This window comes from Molothrus aeneus, unplaced genomic scaffold (genome assembly GCF_037042795.1).
Source record: "Molothrus aeneus isolate 106 unplaced genomic scaffold, BPBGC_Maene_1.0 scaffold_30, whole genome shotgun sequence".
Taxonomy (NCBI): domain Eukaryota; kingdom Metazoa; phylum Chordata; class Aves; order Passeriformes; family Icteridae; genus Molothrus; species Molothrus aeneus.
The window spans coordinates 2,239,799-2,263,055 of NW_027098964.1; the positions used below are offsets into that span (position 1 = coordinate 2,239,799).

The window sequence follows — 23,257 nt, forward strand, 5'->3', positions numbered from 1 at the left end:
CCGGAGGACCGGGGGGTCCTGGGGGGTCCCCAGTTTGCAATAAAGGTATTTTAGTACAGCGGCTGCGGGGGCTGCGGGACTGGGAGCACTGGGGTGAACTGGGAGCACTGGTTTGTACTGGGATTGCTGCTCCATACTGGGAGCACTGGTTTGTACTGGGATTGCTGCTCCATACTGGGAGCACTGGTCTGTACTGGGAGCACTGGTTTGTACTGGGATTGCTGCTCCATACTGGGAGCACTGGTCTGTACTGGGCCTGGGCCCTGCAGCACAACCCCACCTCACTCTCGAGCACCACTCGGAACCCGCGGATCTTTCTGGAAAGTTTTTAATCAGAACCTGGAAAATCCACCGCAGAGGGGGCGTGGCCTGGGCTTGGCCCCTCCCCCGAGTGTCCCCGCCCCCAGGGGCGGTGCCCGGGGCGGGGCTACAGCAGGACAGAAATGGCGGGGGGGGGAGGGGAGGCCCCACCCCCACCCGGAGCCACCCCCGGCAGCAGCAGCGCCCCCGCCCCTCCCCCCCCCCATCGGGGCCTTCCTGAGTGCGGGGGGAGGGGCAGCCCTGGGGGGGAGGGGCAGGGACAGCCCTGTCCCCAAGGGGGGGGAGGGGAGGGGACACCGGCATCCCCCGGGGGGAGGGGCAGGGGACACCCCCACCCCCCTAAGGCCACCCCCGGACTGTCCCCGTGTCCCCCCGTAAAGCTCAGAGACGCCCAGGGTGTCCCCGGGTGACCCAGGATTGTCCCCATGTGGCCCTGGGCCACCCCAGCTGCTCCTGAGCCACCCGGAATGTCCCCAAAGCCACCCGGGATGTCCCTGGGCCGTCCACGATGGCCCCCAGGACTCCTCAGTAGGACCTTGGGCCACCTTGGGCCACCACTCCTGTCCCCAGATGAGCCTCGCTCCCCCCTCCCACAAGGTGCCACCAGGATGTCCCCAACAGGTCCCAGGATGTCCCCATGAAACCCTGGCCCTGTCCCCAAAGGCCCATCCAGGATGGGCCCACAGCCTCACAAGGCCCTGGACGCCACAGGACGGCCCCAGGTGCATCCAGGTGGCCCTGGGTCCATCCAGGGTGTCCCCGTGGTCACCTGGACCCCGCACAAGGTCCAACCAGGTGACCCCGGGAGGTCCCAGGTCCATCCAGGAGCTCCTGGCTCCATCCAGGACGTGCCCACCAAGGCCTGGATGTGATCGAGGCCCATCCAGGAGCCCCCAGGCCCATCCAGGAGCCCCCAGGTCCATCCTGGTGCTCCCGTGTCCCCCCGTGGGCGTCCCCGCCGTGTCCGTGGCTCCGTGGCCACCTCAGGGCCACTCCCGGGTCACCGTGGCCGTGTCCCCAAGAGCCAGAGCTCGGTGGCCACTCCTGGGTCACTCTGTCCGTGTCCCCAAGAGCTGCAGCTCCCATGTGGCCGCTCCTGGGTCACCGGGTCCTCAACAACTGCAGCTTGGCGGCCGCCTCGGAGCTGCTCCTGGGTCACCGTGTCCGTGTCCCCAGGGCTCCACGGCCACTCCCGGCTCTCCGTGTCCGTGTCCCCAAGAGCTGCAGCTCAGGGGCCGCTCCCGGGCCACCGGGTCCCTGGAGCTCCGTGGCCACCTTGGAGCCGCTCCTGGCTCTCCGTGTCCGCGTTCCCAGGAGCCGCAGCTCCGAGGCGGCCGTGGCCGTGTCCCCAGGTGAGCCCCGGTGTCCCAGCCGTGGCTCAGAGCCCCTGAGCTCGCGGCCGCCTCGGAGCCGCTCCTCCGCGTCCGTGTCCCCGGAGCTCCGCGGCCGCCCCGGCCGTCCCGGCGCAGGCGCGGCTCAGAGCTTGAGCTCGTTGGCCACCTTGGAGGCGATGTTCTTGAAGGCCATGGAGGTGCCGGCGATGCGCTTGAAGCGGACGCCGTTGAGCGAGAGCCGGGGCAGTTTGCACACCTCCATCTCCCACTGCACGAAGGAGTCGTGCCCAGGCGCGCCGTGGGCGCAGAGCAGCACGAAGCGCTCCTGGGGCTCGCAGCGGCAGCTGTTGGCGTCCAGCACCTTGCGGATCTCGCGCAGCATCTCCCCGGGCTCCAGCGAGCTCGTGGTCTTCATGCTCCACGTGAAGCGCAGGGAGCGCGGCTTGGCGTCGCGCCCGGCGTCCCGGGGATCCTTCTCGGGGCCCACCGCCGGTCTGGGGGGGAAATGGGGGTTAGGGGGGGAAATGGGGGGGTAATTGGGGTCCTGGGGGGTAATTGGGGTCCTGGGGATTCTTCTCGGGGCCCACCGCGGGTCTGGGGGGACAAACGGGGCTCAGGGGGGGCCCTGGGGATCCTTCTCGGGGCCCACTGCGGGTCTGGGGGGAGAAACGGGGGGTTAGAGGGGGAAAACGGGGGGTTAGGGGGGTCCTGGGGGGTGGGACAGGGGTTCAGGGGGGTCCTGGGGGTCCTTCTCAGGGTCTGGGGGGGCACCATGGGGTGACCAAGAGGGGTTGGTCACCCCTGGGGTTGTCACAGGGACCATGAGGGTGGCACAGGGATCCCAGGGGTGTCCCAGGGTGTCCCCAGGATGATCCTGGGGTGTCACAAGGATCCCCAGGGTGGCACTGCTACCCCAGAGTGTCCCCAGGTGTCCCCAGGTGTCCCCGACTCACCTGAGGGTCTCCACCCTCTCCTTGCTCTCGGGCTCGTGGGGGTTCCTCGGGAGACAAAAGGGGGGGCCCAGCTCAGCCAGGGGGGGCTGGGGGGGGCACAGCCCCTCCCCCACCCCCGGGGGGGGGCACAGACAGCACGGGGGGGGGGGAGGGGCGGGGGGGACACACGGACACACAGGGGGGACACACGGACACACGGGAGGGGACACACGGACAGACGGACGGACGGACGAGCGGGGGGGCCATGCGGGGCCGTGCAGCTCTGGGGAGGGGTCGGGGGGGGGGTCCGGGGGGGTTTGGGGGCTCTGGGCGTTTTGGGGGTGCCATGCGGGGGGTCCGGCGCGGCCCTACCTTCTGGCAAACCTGAAAGACAGATTTCTACAAAGACAAACAGAAGAGAAGGGGACGTTGGGGGGGGGGAGGGGAGGGGAGGGACAGAGCCACCCCCTCCCCCCCAGAGCCCCCCCAAAGCCCCAGAGACCCCTGAGAGGGGGAGGGGTCAGGGGGGCCGGGGAGAAGCAAAACCAAAACCCCCCCCGGGGTCTGTGGGGACAGAGGGACAGGGGGGACATGGGGGGGACAGGGGGGGGGTCCCCAAAGGGACAGGGGGGGACAGGAGGGGACAGGGGGGGTCCCCAATGGGACATTCAGGGACATGGGGGGGACATGGGGGGGACAGGGGGGGGGTCCCCAAAGGGACAGGGGGGGACAGGAGGGGACAGGGGGGTCCCCAGTAGGAGAGGAGGGGACATGGGGGGACACAGAGGGAGGAGAAGAACAAAAGCCCTGAGAACACCAAGGGGACACCTGAGAGAGGGGACACCCGAGGGGACACAGAAACACAGAAGGGACCCAGGGGACACCGAGGAGCCCTCAGAGGGGACAAACAGAGGGGACAGAGAAGCCCTGGAGGTGACACCGAGGGGACAGCCCAGGACACACAGAGGAACAAACCACAAAGGGCACAGCCAGGGGACACCGAGGGGACACCGGGGGACAGTGAGAGCCCAGAAGACACCGGGGGTGCGGGGGGGACACAGGAGGGGACGCGCGGTGCCGCGGGCCCAGCCCGGGCGCGCTCACCTGCGCACGAACTTGGAGGTGAACTTGCTGAAGAGGCTGGCGCTGGGGCCGCGGCGGCCCTGGCTGGCGCCCGAGGGCGAGGCGGGCGGGGGCAGCCCCGGGGGCAGCGCGTAGGGCAGGGGGTCCCGGGGGTCCCGCGGGTCCCGCGGCGCCCGCAGCTGCCCCGCGTGGAAGGTGCTGCGGCTCGACACCCCCCGGGGGAAGCTGGGCCGCTCCCCGGGGCCCCCGGCCTGGCTGACGTTGTGGGCAGAGGGGGAGGCGGCGGGGACGCGGGGGGGGGCACTGCTGGGGGATGGGGGGGACAAACGGGGGTTAGGGGGGACACGGGGGGGGACAGCACTGAGAGCCCCCCTGGCACCCAGGGACAGCCCTGAGACCCCCCAGCACCCAGAGACAGCACTGAGCCCCCCCTGACACCCAGGGACAGCACTGAGAGCCCCACCAGCACCCAGGGACAGCCCTGAGAGCCCCCCCAGCACCCAGGGACAGCACTGAGAGCCCCCCCAGCACCCAGGGACAGCACTGAGAGCCCCCCCTGGCACCCAGGGACAGCCCTGAGAGCCCCCCCAGCACCCAGAGACAGCCCTGAGAGCCCCCCCAGCACCCAGAGACAGCACTGAGCCCCCCCTGACACCCAGGGACAGCCCTGAGAGCCCCCCCAGCACCCAGAGACAGCACTGAGCCCCCCCTGACATCCAGGGACAGCACTGAGAGCCCCACCCTGGCACCCAGGGACACCCCCAGGCCCCTGAAGGGGGGACATTGCTGTCCCTGGGAACAGCCCCAAGCCCCCCCCCGGCACTCAGGGTCCCCCCTGAGCCCCCCCAGCCCCCAGGGCCCCCCCCGTGAATCCGGGGCTCTCCCCAGCCCCCAGTGGATGCAGGAATTGGGGGCTGGGGGGGATCACCCACCCACCCCAGCACCCTCGGGACCCCCCGAGCCCCCCCGGGGTGGGCAGCAGGGCCGGGGGTCCCTGGGGAGGGGTCCCCACCTGTCCTTGCCGTTCTGCAGGGAGCTCTGGCCCAGGCTGGCCCGGTCCAGCAGGGGCGAGTTCCTGCTGCGCGTGGTGCCCGTGGACAGGACCGAGTTCTGGGGGGGGACACGGAAATGGGGGGGCTGGGGGGGGGCACGGGGGTCCCCAAACCCCCAAACAGCACCCACGGGACCTGGGGACCCTCCAGTGGGCACTGAGAGACCCCAGACCCACCCTGGGGACCCAGGGACGGCCACCCCCATCCCCACCCCTGCAGGTGCTGACCCCAAATCCAGGGGGGGTTCCAGGTGTTGGGGACCCCCCTCAGCACCCAAATCCGGGGGGTTCCAGGTGTTGGGGACCCCCCTCAGCACCCAAATCCAGGGCTGTTCCCGGTGTTGGGGACCCCATTCCCCAAATCCAGGGGGGTTTCAGTCCCCCCCATTCCCCAAATCCAGGGGTGTTCCGGTGTTGGGGACCCCATTCCCCAAATCCAGGGGGGTTCCCGGTGTTGGGGACCCCCCTCCCCAAATCCAGGGGTGTTCCGGTGTTGGGGACCCCCCTCCCCAAATCCAGGGGTGTTCCCGGTGTTGGGGACCCCCCTCGCACCCCCCGGCCGCACTGACCGTGGATGGGGAGGGGGTGCCCTTGGATCGCTCCAGGCCGGGCAGGGGGCTCGGGGGCACCTTGGCCGTGCTGCCGGCCCGGCGCCCCCCGCCCCCGCCGCCCTCTTCCTCCCCGGCTCCTCCTCCTCCTCCTCCTCCCGCTCCTCCTCCTCCTCCTCCTCCTCCTCGCTTGTTCTCGGCGTTGGCCGCCTGCGTTTTCTTGGAGTACGAGGCCGAGGTGGGGATGGAGAGCCCGGCTGGGGCGGGAGGGGCTGTCAGGGGGGGGGTCCCACGTTCCCCTTCAGCCCCTGCTCATCGGGGTCCGGGTCACACGGCACGGCCCCAAAACCGCCCCAAACCGGCCCAGAACCGGCCCCAAACCGGCCCAAAACTGCCCCACAACCGACCCCAAACCGGCCCAGAACCGGCCCCAAAACCAGCCCCAAACCCGGCCCCAAACCAGCCCCCAAACCACCCTAAAACTGCCCCGTGAGGGTCCTGAGGGAGGCACCCACCCACAGCTCCAACCCACAATGTCCCCATTTGGGGGGTCCCCAATGTCCCCAGTTTGGGGTTTCACCCTTTGGGCTCTCACCCTGGTCGCTGACTCCCCCTTGTCCCTGTTTTGGGGTCCCTGTGCCCGTTTTGGGGTCCCCATTTGGGGTCTGTCTCTCACCCTGGTTGCTCACACCCCGTGTCCCCCCCGTGTCCCCGTTTTGGGGTCCCCATTTTGGGGTCCCCATTTTGGGGTCCCTGTCCCCATGTTGGGTCTGTCTCTCACCCTGGTCGCTCACCCCCTGTGTCCCCATTTTGGGGTCCCTGTGCCCGTTTTGGGGTCCCTGTCCCCATTGGGGTCTCTCTCACCTTGGTCGCTCACCCCCCGTGTCCCCGTTCTGGGGTCCCCATTGGGGTCCCTGTGCCCGTTTTGGGGTCCCGTTTTGGGGTCTCTCTCACCCTGGTCGCTCACCCCCCCTGTGCCCGTTTTGGGGTCCCCATTGGGGTCCCTGTCCCCATTTTGGGGTCCCTGTGCCCGTTTTGGGGTCCCCGTTTTGGGGTCCCTGTGCCCGTTTTGGGGTCCCCGTTTTGGGGTCCCTGTCCCCATTGGGGTCTCTCTCACCCTGGTCGCTCACACCCCGTGTCCCCCCCGTGTCCCCGTTTTGGGGTCCCTGTGCCCGTTTTGGGGTCTCTCTCACCCTGGTCGCTCACACCCCGTGTCCCCCCCGTGTCCCCGTTTTGGGGTCCCCGTTTTGGGGTCCCTGTGCCCGTTTTGGGGTCTCTCTCACCCTGGTCGCTCACTCTCCGTTTGGGGTTGGCTGAGACGCTGCGCTGCACCTTGTGAGCGGGGGAGGGGCCCGAGCTGTTGGCCACCTCCGGGGCCACGCGGGGCTTCAGGGACAGGTTCTCCTCCAGCTGGGGACATTGGGGACATTGGGGACATGTGGGAGATGTGGGGACACGGGGGACATGTGGGGACATGGGGGACATGGGGGAGATGTGGGACACGGGGGACATGTGGGGACATGTGGGGACATGGGGGAGATGTGGGACACGGGGGACATGTGGGGACATGGGGGAGATGTGGGACACGGGGGACATGTGGGACACGGGGGACATGGGGGACACGGGGGACATGGGGGACATGTGGGAGATGTGGGGACATGTGGGGACACGGGGGACACGGGGGAGATGTGGGACACGGGGGACATGGGGGACACAGGGGACATGTGGGGACACGGGGGACATGGGGGACATGGGGGAGATGTGGGACACGGGGGACATGGGGGACACGGGGGACATGGGGGACATGTGGGAGATGTGGGGACATGGGGGACACAGGGGACATGGGGGACACGGGGGACACAGGGGACACCCGCCAGTCAGGGACAGGGACTGGGGACAGGGATGTGCCACCAGGGCACGGCTGGGGACAGGGACACGCTGGCACGGGCACGGCTGGGGACAGGGGACAGGACAGCACGGGCTCCCCTGTGTCCCCTGTGTCCCCACCACCTCCTCTCAGTGTCCCCGTGTCCCCTCACATCTCAGTGATGCTGCACCATCACAATGTGTCCTTGTCCCCGTGTCCCCTCATTGTCCCCGTGTCCCCTCATTGTCCTCCCCATGTTCTCGTTGTCCCCTCGTGTCCTCCACACGCCCTTCCCTCCCTGTCACCCTCTGGCCCCCAGTGTCCCCAGTGTCCTTCAGTGTCCCCAGTGTCCCTGACATCCCACAGTGTCCCTGCTGTCCCTCAGTGTCCCCAGGGTGTCCCCGGTGTCCCCACCTCGGAGCTCTTGTGCTCCAGCAGCAGGTACGTGGCCATCACCTCGTTCCCTGGTGTCCCTGCCATCCCCCCGTGTCCCCCCGTGTCCCTCAGTGTCCCCAGTGTCCCCAATGTGTCCCCAATGTGTCCCCACCTCGGAGCTCTTGTGCTCCAGCAGCAGGTACGTGGCCATCACCTCGTTGTATTTCTGCCATTCCCCAATGTGTCCCTGCCATCCCCCCGTGTCCCCCCGTGTCCCTCAGTGTCCCCCCGTGTCCCTCAGTGTCCCCAGTGTCCCCAGGGTGTCCCCAATGTGTCCCCACCTCGGAGCTCTTGTGCTCCAGCAGCAGGTACGTGGCCATCACCTCGTTGTATTTCTGCCCCACCAGGGACTCCTGGATCTCCTCCCGGGTGTAGCCCATGGACACCATCAGCTCTGGGGGGGGACACCGCCCTCAGGGGGGGGACAGGGACACCCGGGTGTCCCCGTGTCCCCGGGGGCGCCCCGGGCTCCCACCTGTCCTGCGGGGGTCCTTGTAGTCGGGCACGGGCTCCATGTAGGGCTTGAGCTCATCGTCCTCGTGGCCCACGTTCATCCAGCGATCCTTCATGATTTGCTGGGACACAGCGGGGCCAGGGTCACCTCTGGGCACTTTGGGGACGGGAGAGGACCCCACGAGGGTCCCCAGGAGGGCTTGGGGTGCTCAGGGGGGTCTCAGAGGTTCCCAGAACCACGCTGGGGGTCCCAGGATGAAGCTGGGGGTCCCCACAAGGTCCTGGGGTGGGTTTGGGGTCCCAGGATCAAGTTGGGGGTCCCAGGATGAAGCTGGGGGTCCCCACAAGGTCCCGGGGTGGGTTTGGGGTCCCAGGATGAGGCTGGGGGTCCCCACAAGGTCCTGGGGTGTGTTTGGGGTCCCAGGATGAGGCTGGGGGTCCCCACAAGGTTCCGGGGTGGGTTTGGGGTCCCAGGATGAGGCTGGGGGTCCCCACAAGGTCCCGGGGTGGGTTTGGGGTCCCAGGATGAGGCTGGGGGTCCCCACAAGGTCCCGGGGTGGGTTTGGGGTCCCAAGATGAGGCTGGGGGTCCCCTCACCTCCAGGGTGCCCCTCTTGGTGGGGTTGAGGATCAGGAACTTCTTGAGGAGGTTCTCACAATCCGTGGACATGTAGAAGGGGATCCGGTACTTGCCCCGCAGCACCCGCTCCCGCAGCTCCTGTGCACCCCAAAACACCCATGGGAACCCCAAAACCACAGAGAGACCCCAAAACCACCCCAAAAACAACAGAGAGACCCCAAAACCACCCCAAAACCACCCTGTGGACCCTAAAACTACCTGGGGACACCACAAAACCATCCAGGGTGACTCCAAAGCCACGCCCTGGACCCCAAAACCACCATGGGGTCCCCCAAACCACCCATGGCGACCCCAAATCCACCCATGGTGACCCCAAAACCATCTACAGGCACCCCTGAATCACCCATGGTGACCCCAAAACCACCCATGGTCACCACCAAACCACCATGGAGACCCCAAAGCACCCATGGTGACCCCATAGCACCCTCAGGGAGCCAGGCCCACCCCCAGGCACCCCAAACCCACCCATGGTGAGCCCACAGCACCCACAGTGACCCCACAGCACCCTCAGGGAGCCAGGCCCACCCTCAGGCACCCCAAACCCACCCACGGTGACCCCATAGCACCCTTAGGGAGCCAGGCCCACCCCCAGGCACCCCAAACCCGCCCATGGTGAGCCCAAAGCCAGCCCCACCTTGAGGTTCTGGCCGTCGAAGGGCAGCGAGCCGCTGACCAGCGTGTACAGGATGACCCCCAGGCTCCACACGTCCACCTCGGGCCCGTCGTACTTCTTGCCCTGGAAGAGCTCGGGGGCGGCGTACGGGGGCGAGCCGCAGAACGTGTCCAGCTTGTTCCCGAACGTGAACTCGTTGCTGAAGCCAAAATCCGCGATCTTGATGTTCATGTCGGCGTCCAGCAGCAGGTTCTCGGCCTGGGGACACGGGGACATCAGTGGGGACATTGGTGGGGACAGGGAGAGAGGGACGGGGACAGGGACAGAGGGACAGGGACAGAGGAACAGGGACACTGGGATGGGGACACTGGGATGGGGACACTGGGATGGGGACACTGGGATGGGATCTGGGTGTCGGCGTCCAGCAGCAGGTTCTTGGCTTGGGGACACGAGGACATCATCAGGGACATGGGGACATTGGGACAGGAATGGGGCCATGGGGACAGGGACACTGGGATGGGGACACTGGGATGGGATCTGGGTGTTGGTGTCCAGCAGCAGGTTCTCAGCCTGGGGACATTGGTGGGGACATTGGTGGGGACAGGGACAGAGGGACAGGGACAGAGGGACAGGGACAGAGGGTCTGACAGGACAGCAGCAGGTTCTCGGCCTGGCCCAGGCAGGGAGAGCACCCCAGGGGGGGTTATTGGGGTCTGGGGGGGTCCCTAGGGGTGCTTTGAGTCCCTATGGGTGGTTTTGGGGTCCCCATGGGTGGTTTGAGTCCCCATGGGTGGTTTTGGGGTCCCCATGGGTGGTTTTGGGGTCCCCATGGGTGGTTTGAGTCCCCATGGGTGGTTTGAGTCCCCATGGGTGGTTTTGGGGTCCCCATGGGTGGTTTTGGGGTCCCTATGGGTGGTTTGAGTCCCCATGGGTGGTTTGGGGTCCCCATGGGTGGTTTTGGGGTCCCCATGGGTGATTTGAGTCCCTATGGGGGATTTTGGGGTCCCCATGGGGGGTTCAGGGGTGGGTCTGGGGGCTGCTGGTGCCTCCCCAGGGGTCCCAGGGGTCCCAGGTGCTGTCCTGGAGGGTCCTGGCACCCACCTGGGAGGCCCAGAGATATTGGGGGCTCTGCTCTGGGGGCCCCAGGGGTGTCTGAATGGTGTTTTGGGGGTCCCAGGGTGCCAGGATGGTGTTTTGGGGGTGTCAGGATGGTGTTTTGGGGGTCCCGGGGTGCCAGGATGGTGTTTTGGGGGTGTCAGGATGGTGTTTTGGGGTCCCGGGGTCCCAGGATGGTGTTTTGGGGGTCCCAGGATGGTGTTTTGGGGGTCCCAGGATGGTGTTTTGGGGTCCCAGGGTGTCAGGATGGTGTTTTGGGGTCCCGGGGTCCCAGGATGGTGTTTTGGGGGTCCCAGGATGGTGTTTTGGGGTCCCGGGGGGGCTCTCACCTTCAGGTCCCTGTGCACGATGAATTTCTGGTGGCAGTACTGCACGGCCGACACTATCTGCAGGACAGGGGGGGTCAGGGGGTGCCAGGTGGGGGGCACAGGGACACCCCCAGCCCCCTTGGGGACACGGGGGGGGGTCCCCAACCCTTCTGGGGGTCGTCCAACAGCTTCACCCCCCCCAGACCTGTCGGAACTTGGCCCGCGCCTCCTTCTCCTTCATGCGCCCGTGGGCCACCAGGTAATCGAACACCTCACCTGGGGGACACACCTGGGTCAGGACACCCCAAAACCACCCCAAAATATCCCCCAAAATCCAACACCTCACCTGGGGGACACACCTGGGTCAGGACACCCCAAAAACACCCCCAAAATATCCCCCAAAATCCAACACCTCACCTGGGGGACACACCTGGGTCAGGACACCCCAAAAACACCCCCAAAAATCCCCCAAAATCCAACACCTCACCTGGGGGACACACCTGGGTCAGGACACCCCAAAAACACCCCAAAATATCCCCCAAAAATACCCCAAAACATCATCCCAAATATTCCCAGAAAATATCCCAAAATATCCCCCAAGATCAAACACCTCACCTGGGGGGACACACCTGGGTCAGGACACCCCAAAAAAACCCCAAAAATATCCCAAAATATCCCCCCAAAAATACCCCAAAACGTCATCCCAAATAGTCCCAGAAAATATCCCAAAACATCCCCCAAGAATATCCCCAAATCCACACCAGGACATCGAACACCTCCCCTGGGGGCACAGGGTGGGGGTGAGGGGCACCCCGAGGTCCCCCCAGTCCCCCCCAGTCCCCCCAGTCCCCCCCAGTCCCCCCCAGTCCCCCAGTCCCCCCCAGTCCTCCCCAGTCCCCCCCAGTCCCCCCTGTCCCCCCAGTCCCCCCAGTCCCCCCCAGTACCCCCAGTCCCCCAGTCCCCCCAGTCCCCCCAGTCCCTCCCAGTCCCCCCCAGTCCATCCCAGTACCCCCAGTCCCCCCAGTCCCTCCCAGTCCCCCCCAGTCCCCCAGTACCCCCAGTCCCCCAGTCCATCCCAGTCCCCCCTAGTCCCCCAGTCCCCCCCAGTCCCCCCAGTCCCCCCAGTCCCCCCGTCCCCGCTCACCGCCGCTGGCGTACTCCATGACCAGGTACAGCGTCTTCTCCGTCTCGATCACCTCAAAGAGCTTCACTGCAAGGGGGGAGGGGGGTTGGACACCCCTGGGACCCCCCAAGGGTGGGGACACCCCCAAAGGTGGGGACACCCCCGGGGAGGGGTGGGGGTGCAGCTGGGGGGGCCTGGGGGGTCTCACCTATGTTGGGGTGGTTCAGGACCTTCATTATTCGCACTTCCCGGAAGAGCTGCGGGGCACGGGGACAGGGGGCATTTTGGGGGTGTCAGAGGGGACAATTCCCCATTTGTCACCCCAAATTCGGCTGTCACCCCCCCAGGGACACCACCTCACCTTCTGCAGGCTGGAGGAGTTGAGCTGCGTCTTGTCAATGATCTTCACGGCCACCTGTGAGGGGACAGCGGGGTCAGAGCATCCCCAGGGCTGTCCCCAGAATGTGGTGGCACCCACAAGGGGAGGGGCAGGGGGACAGGGCTGTCCCCACACCCTGGTGGCACTCATGGGATGAGGACAGAGCACCTGGGACCATCCCTGTGCCATGGTGGCACCCCCAGGGCACAGAAGTGTCCCCACAGCACGGTGACAGTCACAGCTGAGGAGCAGGAAACTCGTTCGTGTGCCAGGTGGCACTCCCAGGGCAGGGACAGCAGCCAGAGCTGTCCCCACAGCACGGTGCCACCCATGGGACGAGGACAACGGGCCTGTCCCTGCCGTGACAGCCACAGGAGCTGCACCACGAGCCCAGAGCTGTCCCCACGCTGCGGTGGCACCCACGGCTGGGGACAGGAAGGCACCCCTGGGCCACGGCGGCACTCCCAGGGCAAGGACCAGGACACAAAGCTGTGCCCGCAGCACGGTGGCACTGCGGGAACAGGGACTGTCCCCACACTGGGGTGGCACCCACAGGACACGGCCTGTCCCTGTGCCACGGTGTCACCCCCGGACTGATCCCATCCTCACGCCACGGTGTCGCCACAGGCTGATCCCGTCCCTGTGTCACGGTGTCACCCACGGGCCCACCCTGTCCCCACATCACAGTGTCACCCACAGGACACAGCCTGTCCCCATGCCACGGTGTCACCCACAGGACACGGCCTGTCCCTGTGCCACGGTGTCACCCAGGGGCTGATCCCATCCTCACACCACGGTGTCGCCACAGGCTGATCCCGTCCCTGTGTCACGGTGTCACCCACGGGCCCATCCTGTCCCTGTGTCACGGTGTCACCTGTGAGCCCACCCTGTCCCCACACACGGTGTCACCCAGGGGCTGATCCCATCCCTGTGTCACGGTGTCACCCACAGGACCCATCCCATCCCCACACCACAGTGTCACCCATAGGACACAGCCTGTTCCTCTGTCACGGTGTCACTCACAGGACCCATCCTGTCCCCACACGGTGTCACCCATGGGCTGATCCCATCCCTGCACACGGTGTCCCCTGTGAGCCCACGCTGTCCTCGCACACGGTGTCACCCACAGGACACAGCCTGTCCCTCTGTCACAGTGTCACCCACAGGCCCAACCTGTCCCCGTGTCCCTGGGTCCCCTGTGAGCCCACCCTGTCCCTGTGTCCCTGTGTCCCCTGTGAGCCCACGCTGTCCCTGTGTCACGGTGTCACCCACAGGCCCATCCCATCCCCGTGTCCCTCATGAGCCCACGCTGTCCCCGCAGTGCCACCCCGTGCAGGACCAGGTTCTGCTCACCTCCTTGCCGGTCAGGACGTGCCGTGCCAGCTTCACCTTGGCGAAGTTGCCCTTGCCGATGGTTTTCAGGAGCCGGTAGTTGCCGATGTGCGGCTGCTCCTCGGCGGCCGTGCCGGCGTTGCGGCCCCGCAGCATGCTGGCCTTGCCGCCGCCCTTGCCCTCCACGGCGCCGGGCTGCGGGGACAGCGAGGGGACAGCGAGGGGACAGCGAGGGGACAATCGATCAGCCGGGGCCGGCCGGGGATCCCGGCGGGCCCCGGGAGGAGCCGGGAGCGAAGTCCGGAGCGGCGGAGCCGCGCCCGGCCCGGCCCGGCCGGGAGCCGCCCCCGATACCTGACGCAAGCGCGGCGGTTTCGGGCTGGGCCGCCAGGGTGGGAAGGGGACAGAACCGTGTCACCCGTGTCACCCCCTCCCCGCCACACGGCCACCTCGGCCCCCTAAAATTTCAGTGTCCAAACGCCCGGATTTTACCCCAAACGCAACCACCTGCACGGAGCTCACGCCCCAGCCCAAAGCAGGGGGGGCCCCCGGTACAAATCCGGCACAAATCCCCTCTAAGCGCACCCCCAAAGCCGCCGCGGGGTCCCCCCGAAGGTCACCGGGCCCGGGGACACCTTGGGGGTGTTCCCTTACGGGCAGGGAGCGAGAGAGCCGCCCCCGGCGGGGCTGTCAGCGCTCCGGTGACACCGGAGATAACGGGAGCGCGTGAGCGGGGGGAGGCCGAGCCAGCCCCCCCCGTGCCGCGCCGGGGGTGCGGGGCCCCCCCAAACCTCGGCTTCGGGTTTGGTTTTGTGGGGGCACAGCTCGGGGCGCCCCCTCCCCCTCCGTGGGAAGGAAACCGGCGGCGGAAGCCACGGGGGAGGCGCCGGCGATGGCGCAAGCGAACCCCCAGATTTGGGGCGAGAAGGCGCCGCTTTGGGGCCCGGGGGGGCGACCGGAGCTTCCCCCTCCCCCCGAAGCCCAGCCCGCGGTGCTGTGGGAAAAGTGAAGGAAAAACGGGAATTTCTGCCAAAAAACTGCCGTGGCAACGGGGCGGGAGCGTGCGGAGCCATCTGGCCGCGCTGCTGCCGGGATTCGCTCGGGCTCTGAGGCGGCACCGACACCGGAGCCCCCCCTCGGCACCAGAACCCCCGAACCCCCCCGGGGCTCCCGGTATTTCCTCCGTTTATCGGCGAGCCCCCAAAACCACGGCGAAGATGGCAAAGGAGGCACCGCCCGGCCCGGGTCACACCGGGGGAACGGCACCGGCACCGGGCACGGGCCGTGGCAAGGCCGCGGGGCTCCCGTGGCGGCGGCGCTCGGGAACGGCGCTCAGGCCGCGGAGCCCCCTCGTGCCTCAGTTTCCCCAGCCCGCCCGCCCCGCGAGGGGACTCACCCTGGGCACCCCGAAGCGCCGGGAGCGGCGGGAGGGACGGACGGACGGAGGGAGGGAGGGAGCGGGGACCGGCCCGACCGGTTGGGGCTGAGGCCGCAGCGGGACAGCGCGGGGTGGGGCCGGGGAACACCTGGAGCGGCGGGGCGGGGAGAGAAACGGGGCGGGAAAGGGGAAAACCGGCAACGGGAGCAACCGGGGGGGGGACAGAGCCAGGAGGGTGGGAACGGGGAACGGACACTGGAATGGGCACTGGAATGGGCACTGGAATGGGCATCGGACACTGGAATGGGCACTGGAATGGGCACTGGAATGGGCATTGGACACTGGAATGGGCATTGGACACTGGAATGGGCACTGGACACTGGAATGGGCACTGGAATGGGCACTGGAATGGGCATTGGACACTGGAATGGGCATTGGACACTGGAATGGGCACTGGACACTGGAATGGGCACTGGAATGGGCACTGGAATGGGCATTGGACACTGGAATGGGCACTGGACACTGGAATGGGCTCTGGAATGGACACTGGAATTCCCATTGGAATGGTGGCAGTAGTGACAGTGCTGAGGCTGCAGGGATGTCACCAGGGCTGCGGTGATGTCACCACAGCTGTGGCGATGTCACCAGAGTGGCCATGATGTCACCAGCTCAGCAGTGATGTCACCAGAGCTGTGGTGATGTCACCAGGCCCAGCAGGGATGTCACCAGGCCTGTCATGATGTCACCATCCCAGCGGCGATGTCACCAGCCCAGCAGTGATGTCACCGCAGCTGTGGCGATGTCACCAGGCATGTGTGAGGATCCCGGTGCCGGGAGGTGTCGATGCCACCAGCACCAAACTGGTGCCAGCTGGCGGCACTGGGAGCGGCCCCTGGGGTGTCCCCAGGGCCGGTGTCACCGGGACCCCGGGCTCGCCGCAGCGGTGGCAGCCGGGGAGGCAGCGCTGGTTCGTGCGGCGCCGCTCAAATGTCAGCCAAATTTAGGCATTTTTGAAGATTTTTTTTTATCTCCAACCCCACCAGATCGGGCTCCGTGTGAGGGAGGGACTGGGGGCTGGGGGGGGCAGGGAGAGACCCCCGAATTTCAGCTGCTGGGCCCGGGGGGATGCGCAGCCCCCCCCGCACGGCGCTGCCGCCCCCTCCCCAAATCTTCCCAGCCAGGAATAATTTTCCTCTGGCGTTACATAACAGCGGATAAATGAGAGGAAAAGCGCCCAAAACGAGGAGAGGGGGGCTCGGTGCCACAGCCACGGGCACGGAACAGGTGGCATCGCCTCGTCCTCGGGTTTGGGGACAGCGACACGAGGCCACCCGGGCCCCCACGCGCCCTGCTGGGGTCACACCCCCGCTCTGGGGGGGCTCCGCGGTCACAGAAAGGGGGAAATCTCCCCAAAATATCGCCCAAAATGGGGGTGTCACACAGCTGGGAGAACTGAGGAGCCCCCCAGGTGCTCCCCAAAAGGGCTGTGCCAGCAGCGGGGTCTCCCCGCAGCCACAGGAGCTGAGGGCAGAGAGGGACCCCAAGAGCCCCCCCCAAATCCACCCCCAAATTGGGGAACCCCCCCAAAGGAAAACCCCCTCCCACCCCAAACACACAAGGGGGGTGAGCCCCAAATTCCCCACGCTGGGGGTGGGCTGGTCCCGCTCACAGGGCTCAGAACAGGAGGGATTTGGGGGGTTCACCCCTCCGAGCCCCCCCAAAGCCCGGGGAGGGCGCCGAGCCCGTGGCAGCGCTGCCGCCGCCCCCACAGCCCCCCCGGTTTGGGGGGGCCGCAGCAGGGAAGGGAAGGGAAGGGGGTGGGGAAGGGGTGGGCTGACGCCCCCACAGCCCCGATCGTGCAGCCACCGAGCTGGGGGGGGGGACGACAATGACACCCCAAACTTGCTCCCCCCCAGCAGATCCCAGAGCCTGGGGGTTCAATGTGGGGGTCTGGCACCCCCCTGCTTGCTCCTCTACATTTGGGGTGCAAGGCTTGACCCCCTCAGCCAAGATTTGGGGTTGTGCACACAAGCCCCCACTGGTGCAGGGAACCCCGAAATGAGACCCCTAAATTTGGGGTTGTGCACACAAACCCCCACTGCTGGCCCAAAGGGAACCCCGAAATGGGACCCCTAAATTCGGGGAGGGGCTCATCCCACGAGAAGCCCAGAGCACTCTCCCCACACCAAACCCGGCCCTAAAGGGGGCCCCGGCTCAGGACCCCCCACCCCACAGGAGGCTCTGGGCTGCGGGAGACCCCGGGGTCCCTCCTGGGGGTGGGAGAGAGGAACTGGGGGACCCTCGGACCCCCCTTTTGCACCTCACAGAGGGGCCCCGAGGCCCCTCAGAGCCCCCTCTTCCCTCACAGAACAATCCCAAACCCCTTCAGTCCCTCTTTTCCTTCAGAGAGGGATCCAGATCCCCTGAAATCCCCTCCTTTCTCCAGATAAAACAACCCAGGATCTCCTTTTTCACTCCCAAAAATGTCCCAAGACCCCCTTACGCTCCCTTATTTTCCCTCTCAGATCCCTTTTTTCGCTCAAAAACCCACCCAGGTTCCCGTCAAACACTCTTTTTTACCTCACAAAATCTCTTTAATCCCTTTCAGGCCTCACTTCCCCCTCGCAAACAGACCCCAGACCCTTTTTAGTGCTCTCAGAGTGGCCCAGGACCCCCTGGTTCCCCTCACAGAACAGCCCCAGACGCTCTCCCCCTCTTTTCCCTCTCGGATCCCCCTTTTTCCCCCTCAAAAACCAGCCCAGGTCCCCCTCAAAACACCTTTTCTACCTCACAGAATTACTCAGGCCCCTCTAAGACCCTTTTCCCGTCTCACAAACGCCTCGGACCCACTCAGTTCCCATTTTTTTCCGCACGGACGGGACCAGGACTCCCCCAATTCTTCTTTTCACCCTCTCAGATCCCCCCTTTTCCCCTCACGAATCAGTCCCCGAGCCCCTCAGAGCCCCTTTTCCCCCTCACAAACCCACCCCAAACTCCTTTTTCCCCTCACAAACCGGTTCACCATCCCCTCAACCCCTTTTTTCTTCCCTCAGATCCCCCTTTTCCCCTCACAACCCCCCCCCCCCCCAGGATCCCTCAGTCCCCTTTTCCCCTCACAAAATTCCCTTTTTCCCCCCAGCCCGCCCCTCTCCCCTCACGCTGGAACCGGCTCCCCCTTCATCCCCACCCGATCCCCGCCGTCCCTCCCTCACCTGTTCCGCGTCCCTCTCGTTGACGGTCGGCAAAGGGCTGCGACCGCTGCTCGACATGGCGGCCCCCCCCCCGCGCCGCCGGCGACTATCGCGATAGGGGGAAGCCGCGGCAGGCGGTGTGCGGGGAGGGGGAAGGGGAAGCGGGGGAGCTCAGGGGGCGGGGGGGGGCCAGGCCAGCGGCATTTGGGGGGCCGGGAGAGGAGCAGGGGGAGCGGGCGGGGTCCGCCCGGCCCGGCCCGGCCGCCGCCGCCGCCGCCTCACGCCGCCGCCGCCGCCTCAGCGCCCCGCGGCTCCCAACATGGCGGCCGCCGCCGGCCCTCGGCCATTTCCGCCGCCGCGCCGGAAACACCCGACACGCCTCCCCGCGCCGCTTCGGCTCTTCCCGGACAGGTTCGGCTCGCGGCCGTCACAGACTTCGAGTGTTTCCGCCTCCGCGACGGAATTACACGAAGATTCCTTCGGTACTTTCCGCCGAGCGCAGCGGGAAGAGCCGAGCGCCGCCCGCGCCGCCGCGACTCCGAGTGGAGCCGGAAATACCCGAGTGAGGCCGAAACACCCGAGTGGATGCGGAAATACCCGAACACCGTTTGGAAGCCTTCGGGCGCTTCCGCCCTTGACGGAAACACCCGAGCGGGGCCAAATCGCCCTCCCGTGCCCGGATGGGGACCCCAGGATGGGGCGGGGGCGGCCGGGACTGCAGGACCCTCCCCGAATTTGGGGGGGTTCTCCTGGATACCTGGACCCTCCCCGAATTTGGGGGGGCTCTCCAGGATACCTGGACCCTCCCTGAATTTGGGGGTCTTTGCGGGACCCCCGGGTCCTCCCTGATTTTGGGGGGAAGGGAGCTCTTTGTCTGCACTGGGATTACTGGGAGGGGGAACTGGGAAGGGGCGGTGCCAGCCAGAGAAGGGCGTGTCCTCAGACAACCACGCCCCCTTTGGACCAAAGGGGCGGGGCCTGGATGGGGGAGGGGGTTCCATGGGCTCCCCATCGCTCGGGGCACCCTCGGGCGGGATGGAGGGGGGGTCATAGGGGAGCATCCAGGGGCTCCCCCATCCCCCCCATCATGGGGGGATCCCCCCTTAAAATCACCGCTGTGGCTCCTCTGGATGGGGGGGGGGCTGGGCTGAGACCCGCCGGACGCTCATCGCCCCCCCCCGCAGCCCCCCGTTATGGGGAGGGGCGGGCTCTGGGCGAGGGGGATGGGAACGGCGTGCGGCCCCTTTAAATTTACCCAGGAGCCCTTAAAGGAGCCCCAGGGGCCCCACGGCAGCGTCCCCACCCCGGTCGGCCCCCGCCCGCCGCCGCCGCCGCCGCCGGGCCCCGCCATGGAGCCCCCGGGCCCCCGCCCCGGCCCCGGCCCAGGTGAGCACCGAGACGGCGGGGGGGGAGCGGGGGGTGCGGTGGGACCCCCACCCCCTTGGCACACAATGGGAGCGGCGCTGGCTCTTCAAGAAGCCCCCCGACCCCCGGGGGGGTCCCCAGCCCTTTGCCATCCCCTGTCATCGGCCCCGGGCTCTCTAACGGGTTCCTGTCCCTTTAAGATGACCTGGTTCTATTTAGGGTGCCCCTGTCCGACGCTCCGTCCCTTGAAATTATCCCAGTGCCTTGAAAATGTCCCCAGGAATTCAGGATGTCCCTGTCCATCCCTCACGGCCCCATCCAGTTTGGGACCTCCCTGTCCCTTTAAGGTGTCCCCATCCCCTTCAAGGATCCCTGTCCCTTGGAGATGCCCAGAGGAATTCGGGATGTCCCTGTCCCTTGAGGATGTGCCCCTCCCTTCCCCACCCCCTCCTCATTTAAGGACCCTGCCTCTTTAAGAACCCCCCGCCCCTTTTAAGTTCTCCTGTCCCCCCCCCCCCCATTTCACTGCTCTGTCCCTTTAAGACCCCCCCAGCCTTGCCCCTAATCCTTGGTGTCCCTCCCACCCCTCAAATCCCCCCTGAGCCTCCCCCATGCCTGGACCTCCCTCCCCGGCCTTCCCTGCAGCCGCTTCCCCGCGGGGGCTGTGCCAGAGCCCGGAGCCACAGAAACCCCGGGAGAAACCCCGGGAGAAACCTCAGGAACACCGGGAGAAGCTCCGGGAACAGCCCCAGAAACACCGGGAGAAACCCCAGGAGCAGCACTGGGAGCAGCCCCTGAAGAAGCCCCGGGAGGAGCCCCAGGAGCAGCTCCAGAAACCCTGGGAGCAGCCCTGGGGGAAGCCCAAGGACCACCCTCAGAAGCCCCGGGAAAAGCCCCAGAAACCCCAGGAGAAGCCCCAGGAGCAGCCCCAGGACCGACCCTGGGAGCAGCCCCAAAAGCCCCAGAAAAAGCTCCAGGAGCCCCAGGACCAGCCCTGCGAGCAGCTCCAGGAGCACCCTCAGAAGCCCCAGAAGCAGCCCCGGGAGCAGCCCCAGGAAAAGCCCCAAAAGCCCTGGGAAAAGCCCCAGGAGCAGCACTGGGAGAAGCACTGGGAGCACCCTCAGAAGCACCTCCAGAAGCCCCAGGAGAAGCCCCAAAAGCCCCGGGAGCAGCCCCAGAAGCAACCCTGGGAGCAGCCCCGGGAGCACCTTCAGAAGCACCTCCAGAAGCCCCAGGAGCAGCCCCAGAAGCCCCAGGAAAAGCCCCGGGAGCAGCCCCGGGAGTGGCGGGCGTCGCGGCCGGGCCGGAGCCGCGTTCCGGGCCGGGACCATCGCCGTTATTACCACGAGCGCTGGCGCTCCGAGTACCTGATGGAGTTCAACGCGGCGCGGCACGGCATGCGCTGCCTGGTGTGCGGCAGCGCCCTGGCCACGCTCAAGCTCAGCACCATCAAGCGCCACATCCGCCAGAAACACCCGTACTCCGGGGCCTGGGGGCCGCGCGAGAAGCAGCTGGTGCTGCGCTCCTGGGACGCGCGCCTGGGACAGCCCCCCCGGCCCCAGGGAGCCCCCGGGGCTGGCACCCACGGGACAGGTACGGGCGGGGCTGGGCAAGGTGGGGCGGAGAGGTTTAAGGGGGGTGCTGTCACTTTAAATGGAGCCACGCCCCTTTAGGAGCTGCTCTGTCACTTTAAATACGGCCACGCCCCTTTAGGAGCAGCTCTGTCCCTTTAAATGCGGCCACGCCCCTTTAGGATCAGCTCTGTCCCTTTAAGTGTGGCCACGCCCCTTTAGGATCAGCTCTGTCCCTTTAAGTGTGGCCACGCCCCATTTAACTTCAGGCCACGCCCTCTTTCAGTACAGTGCTACATTGACCACGCCATCTTTAGCTGTAGCCCCACCCCTTTCTGTGCAAGCCACGCCCCTTTCAGCGAGTGGTACTTCCCCTTTAAATGCCACACCCATATCTGGCCACACCCCTTCACCAAGCCCCGCCCCTTTAAGCTGTCACTGCCCCTTTAAGAGCGGCCCCACCCAGACCACACCCAGCCGCTCAGCCCCGCCCCCTCTGCGGCTCCTCCCATGGCCGCAGCACCAGCCACAGGTCCCCAAAGATCACCAGTGTCCCCAAAGCGTCACCAATGTCCCCAAAGTGTCACCAGTGTCCCCAAAGTGTCACCAGTGACCCTTGGCCTGTCCCTAAAGTGTCCCCAGCCCCTCTGTCCCTGACACCCCTTGCTGACCGCGCTGTCCCCTCCCACAGGGCCCCGTCCCCTGTCCCCGAGGGCCACCAAGGTGTCCCCAGTATCCCTCGTCCTGTCCCCATATTGTCCCAAAGGTGTCCATATTGTCCCCATCACTCCTGTCCCCCCTTGCTGACTGCGCTGTCCCCTCGCGCAGGGCCCCGTCCCCCGTCCCCCAGGGCCACCAAGGTGTCCCCAGGGGGGGTGGTGGCCCTTGGGGACTCTCTGCGGGGGTGGCTGCGGGCGGAGCTGCTGCTGGACCTGGAGGCCGGGGGGCACCGGCTGCGCTGCCTGCGCTGCTCCCGCCCCCTGCCCTCGCTGCACCTCGGGGACATCCGGAGGCACGCGCTGGCCGCGCACCCCGACAGCCTGCGGGGACAGCAGGGACAGCGCGGGGACAGCGACGGTGAGAGGGGACACCGGGGACAGCGCGGGGACACCAATGGTGAGAGGGGACACCGGGGATGGGGGGGACAGGACAGGGACAGGGCCACGCACCCCGACAGCCTGCGGGGACAGCGGGGACAGCGTGGGGACAGCGACGGTGAGAGGGGACGGTGGGGACAGGACAGGGACAGGGCCACGCACCCCGACAGCCTGCAGGGACAGCGGGGACAGCGACGGTGAGAGGGGACAATGGGGACACAGAGGGGACAGCCACGGTGAGTGGGGACAAAGTGCCACCCCTGGGGACAGTGGGACACCGTGGCCAAAGTGCCACCCGTGGGGACAGCACCGGTGACAGGGGACAGGGAGGGTGTGGGGTGCTGCGGGTAACGGGGACATCAGGGGTATGGGGACAAAGGTGGGACACTGGGGTGGGTGGCACCTGGGGACACTGGGGACACTGGGGACACTGGGGTGGGTGGCACATGGGGACAATGGGGACAATGGGGACCTGGGGGTGCTGGAGCCTTTGGGGACACAGATGCTGGGGACACTGTGGCGCGTCCCTGACCGGTGGCAGGGCAGGGGGAAAGGGAGGGGACAGGAGGGGACAGGAGGTGACAGCGCTGTCCCCCCCAGCCCTGCCAGCCCCCGGCCCCGCCGAGGAGGAGGAAGAGGAAGATGAGGAGGAGGAGGAAGAGGCCGCAGGGGGGGTGGGGGGCACAGGGGCCCCCCCTGCCTGATGGGGACACTGCAGGGGGGGGTGGGGACAGTGGGGACACCGGTGACCCCCCCAGTGTCCCCACAACAGAGCCACACCTGTACCCCCTCCCCAGTGTCACCCTCGGTGGTGTCACTGTCACCCCCCCCTCAGTGTCACTGTCACCCCCCCCCCGGTGTCACTTTATTTATGTGTCTGTGTCCCCCCCCCCCCACCTTGTACACGACACCCCAATAAACGCCCCCAGAAACCCCCGGGGTCTTGGGGACATTCGGGGACATCTGGGGGGGTCATTTTGGGGGGCATCCGAAGGGACACAGGGACAACGTTGGGGGGGACATTTTTGGGGATGTCCCGGGGACATTTTGGGGGGGTCCCAGGGACATTTTGGGGGGGTTCTGGGGACATTTTGGGGGGATCCTGGGCTTCATTTTTGGGG

The 23,257-nt window shown here is 67.0% G+C and overlaps 2 protein-coding genes across 6 annotated transcripts; one reads left to right on the forward strand and one right to left on the reverse strand.

Annotated features, from left to right (window-relative positions):
* Positions 1–615: 615 nt before the first annotated feature.
* On the reverse strand, positions 616–18,248 carry MARK2 (microtubule affinity regulating kinase 2). 5 transcript variants are annotated; one of them, XM_066570619.1, is made up of 18 exons: positions 18,125–18,248; positions 13,556–13,729; positions 12,185–12,238; positions 12,032–12,080; positions 11,845–11,910; positions 10,906–10,976; positions 10,722–10,778; positions 9,298–9,534; positions 8,622–8,741; positions 8,047–8,146; positions 7,853–7,965; positions 6,553–6,679; positions 5,291–5,526; positions 4,683–4,780; positions 3,692–3,976; positions 2,960–2,986; positions 2,609–2,653; positions 616–2,149 (listed from the first exon to the last, which is right to left on the reverse strand). In XM_066570619.1, the coding sequence occupies exons 1-18, from the start codon at positions 18,179–18,181 to the stop codon at positions 1,798–1,800; spliced, it is 2,268 nt and encodes a 755-aa protein (XP_066426716.1). In that variant the 5' UTR covers positions 18,182–18,248; the 3' UTR covers positions 616–1,797. The 5 variants fall into 5 exon arrangements, with proteins under 5 accessions (XP_066426716.1, XP_066426715.1, XP_066426714.1 ...); XM_066570618.1 differs by having other exon boundaries at positions 3,692–3,973; positions 5,291–5,541; XM_066570617.1 differs by having other exon boundaries at positions 5,291–5,541.
* An 850-nt stretch (positions 18,249–19,098) lies between these two features.
* ZFTA (zinc finger translocation associated) lies at positions 19,099–23,018 on the forward strand. The gene is made up of 4 exons (XM_066570671.1): positions 19,099–19,489; positions 20,114–21,061; positions 21,868–22,116; positions 22,737–23,018. Exons 1-4 carry the CDS (start codon positions 19,297–19,299, stop codon positions 22,838–22,840), a joined length of 1,494 nt encoding a protein of 497 aa, XP_066426768.1. The 5' UTR covers positions 19,099–19,296; the 3' UTR covers positions 22,841–23,018.
* The last annotated feature ends 239 nt before the right edge of the window (positions 23,019–23,257 follow it).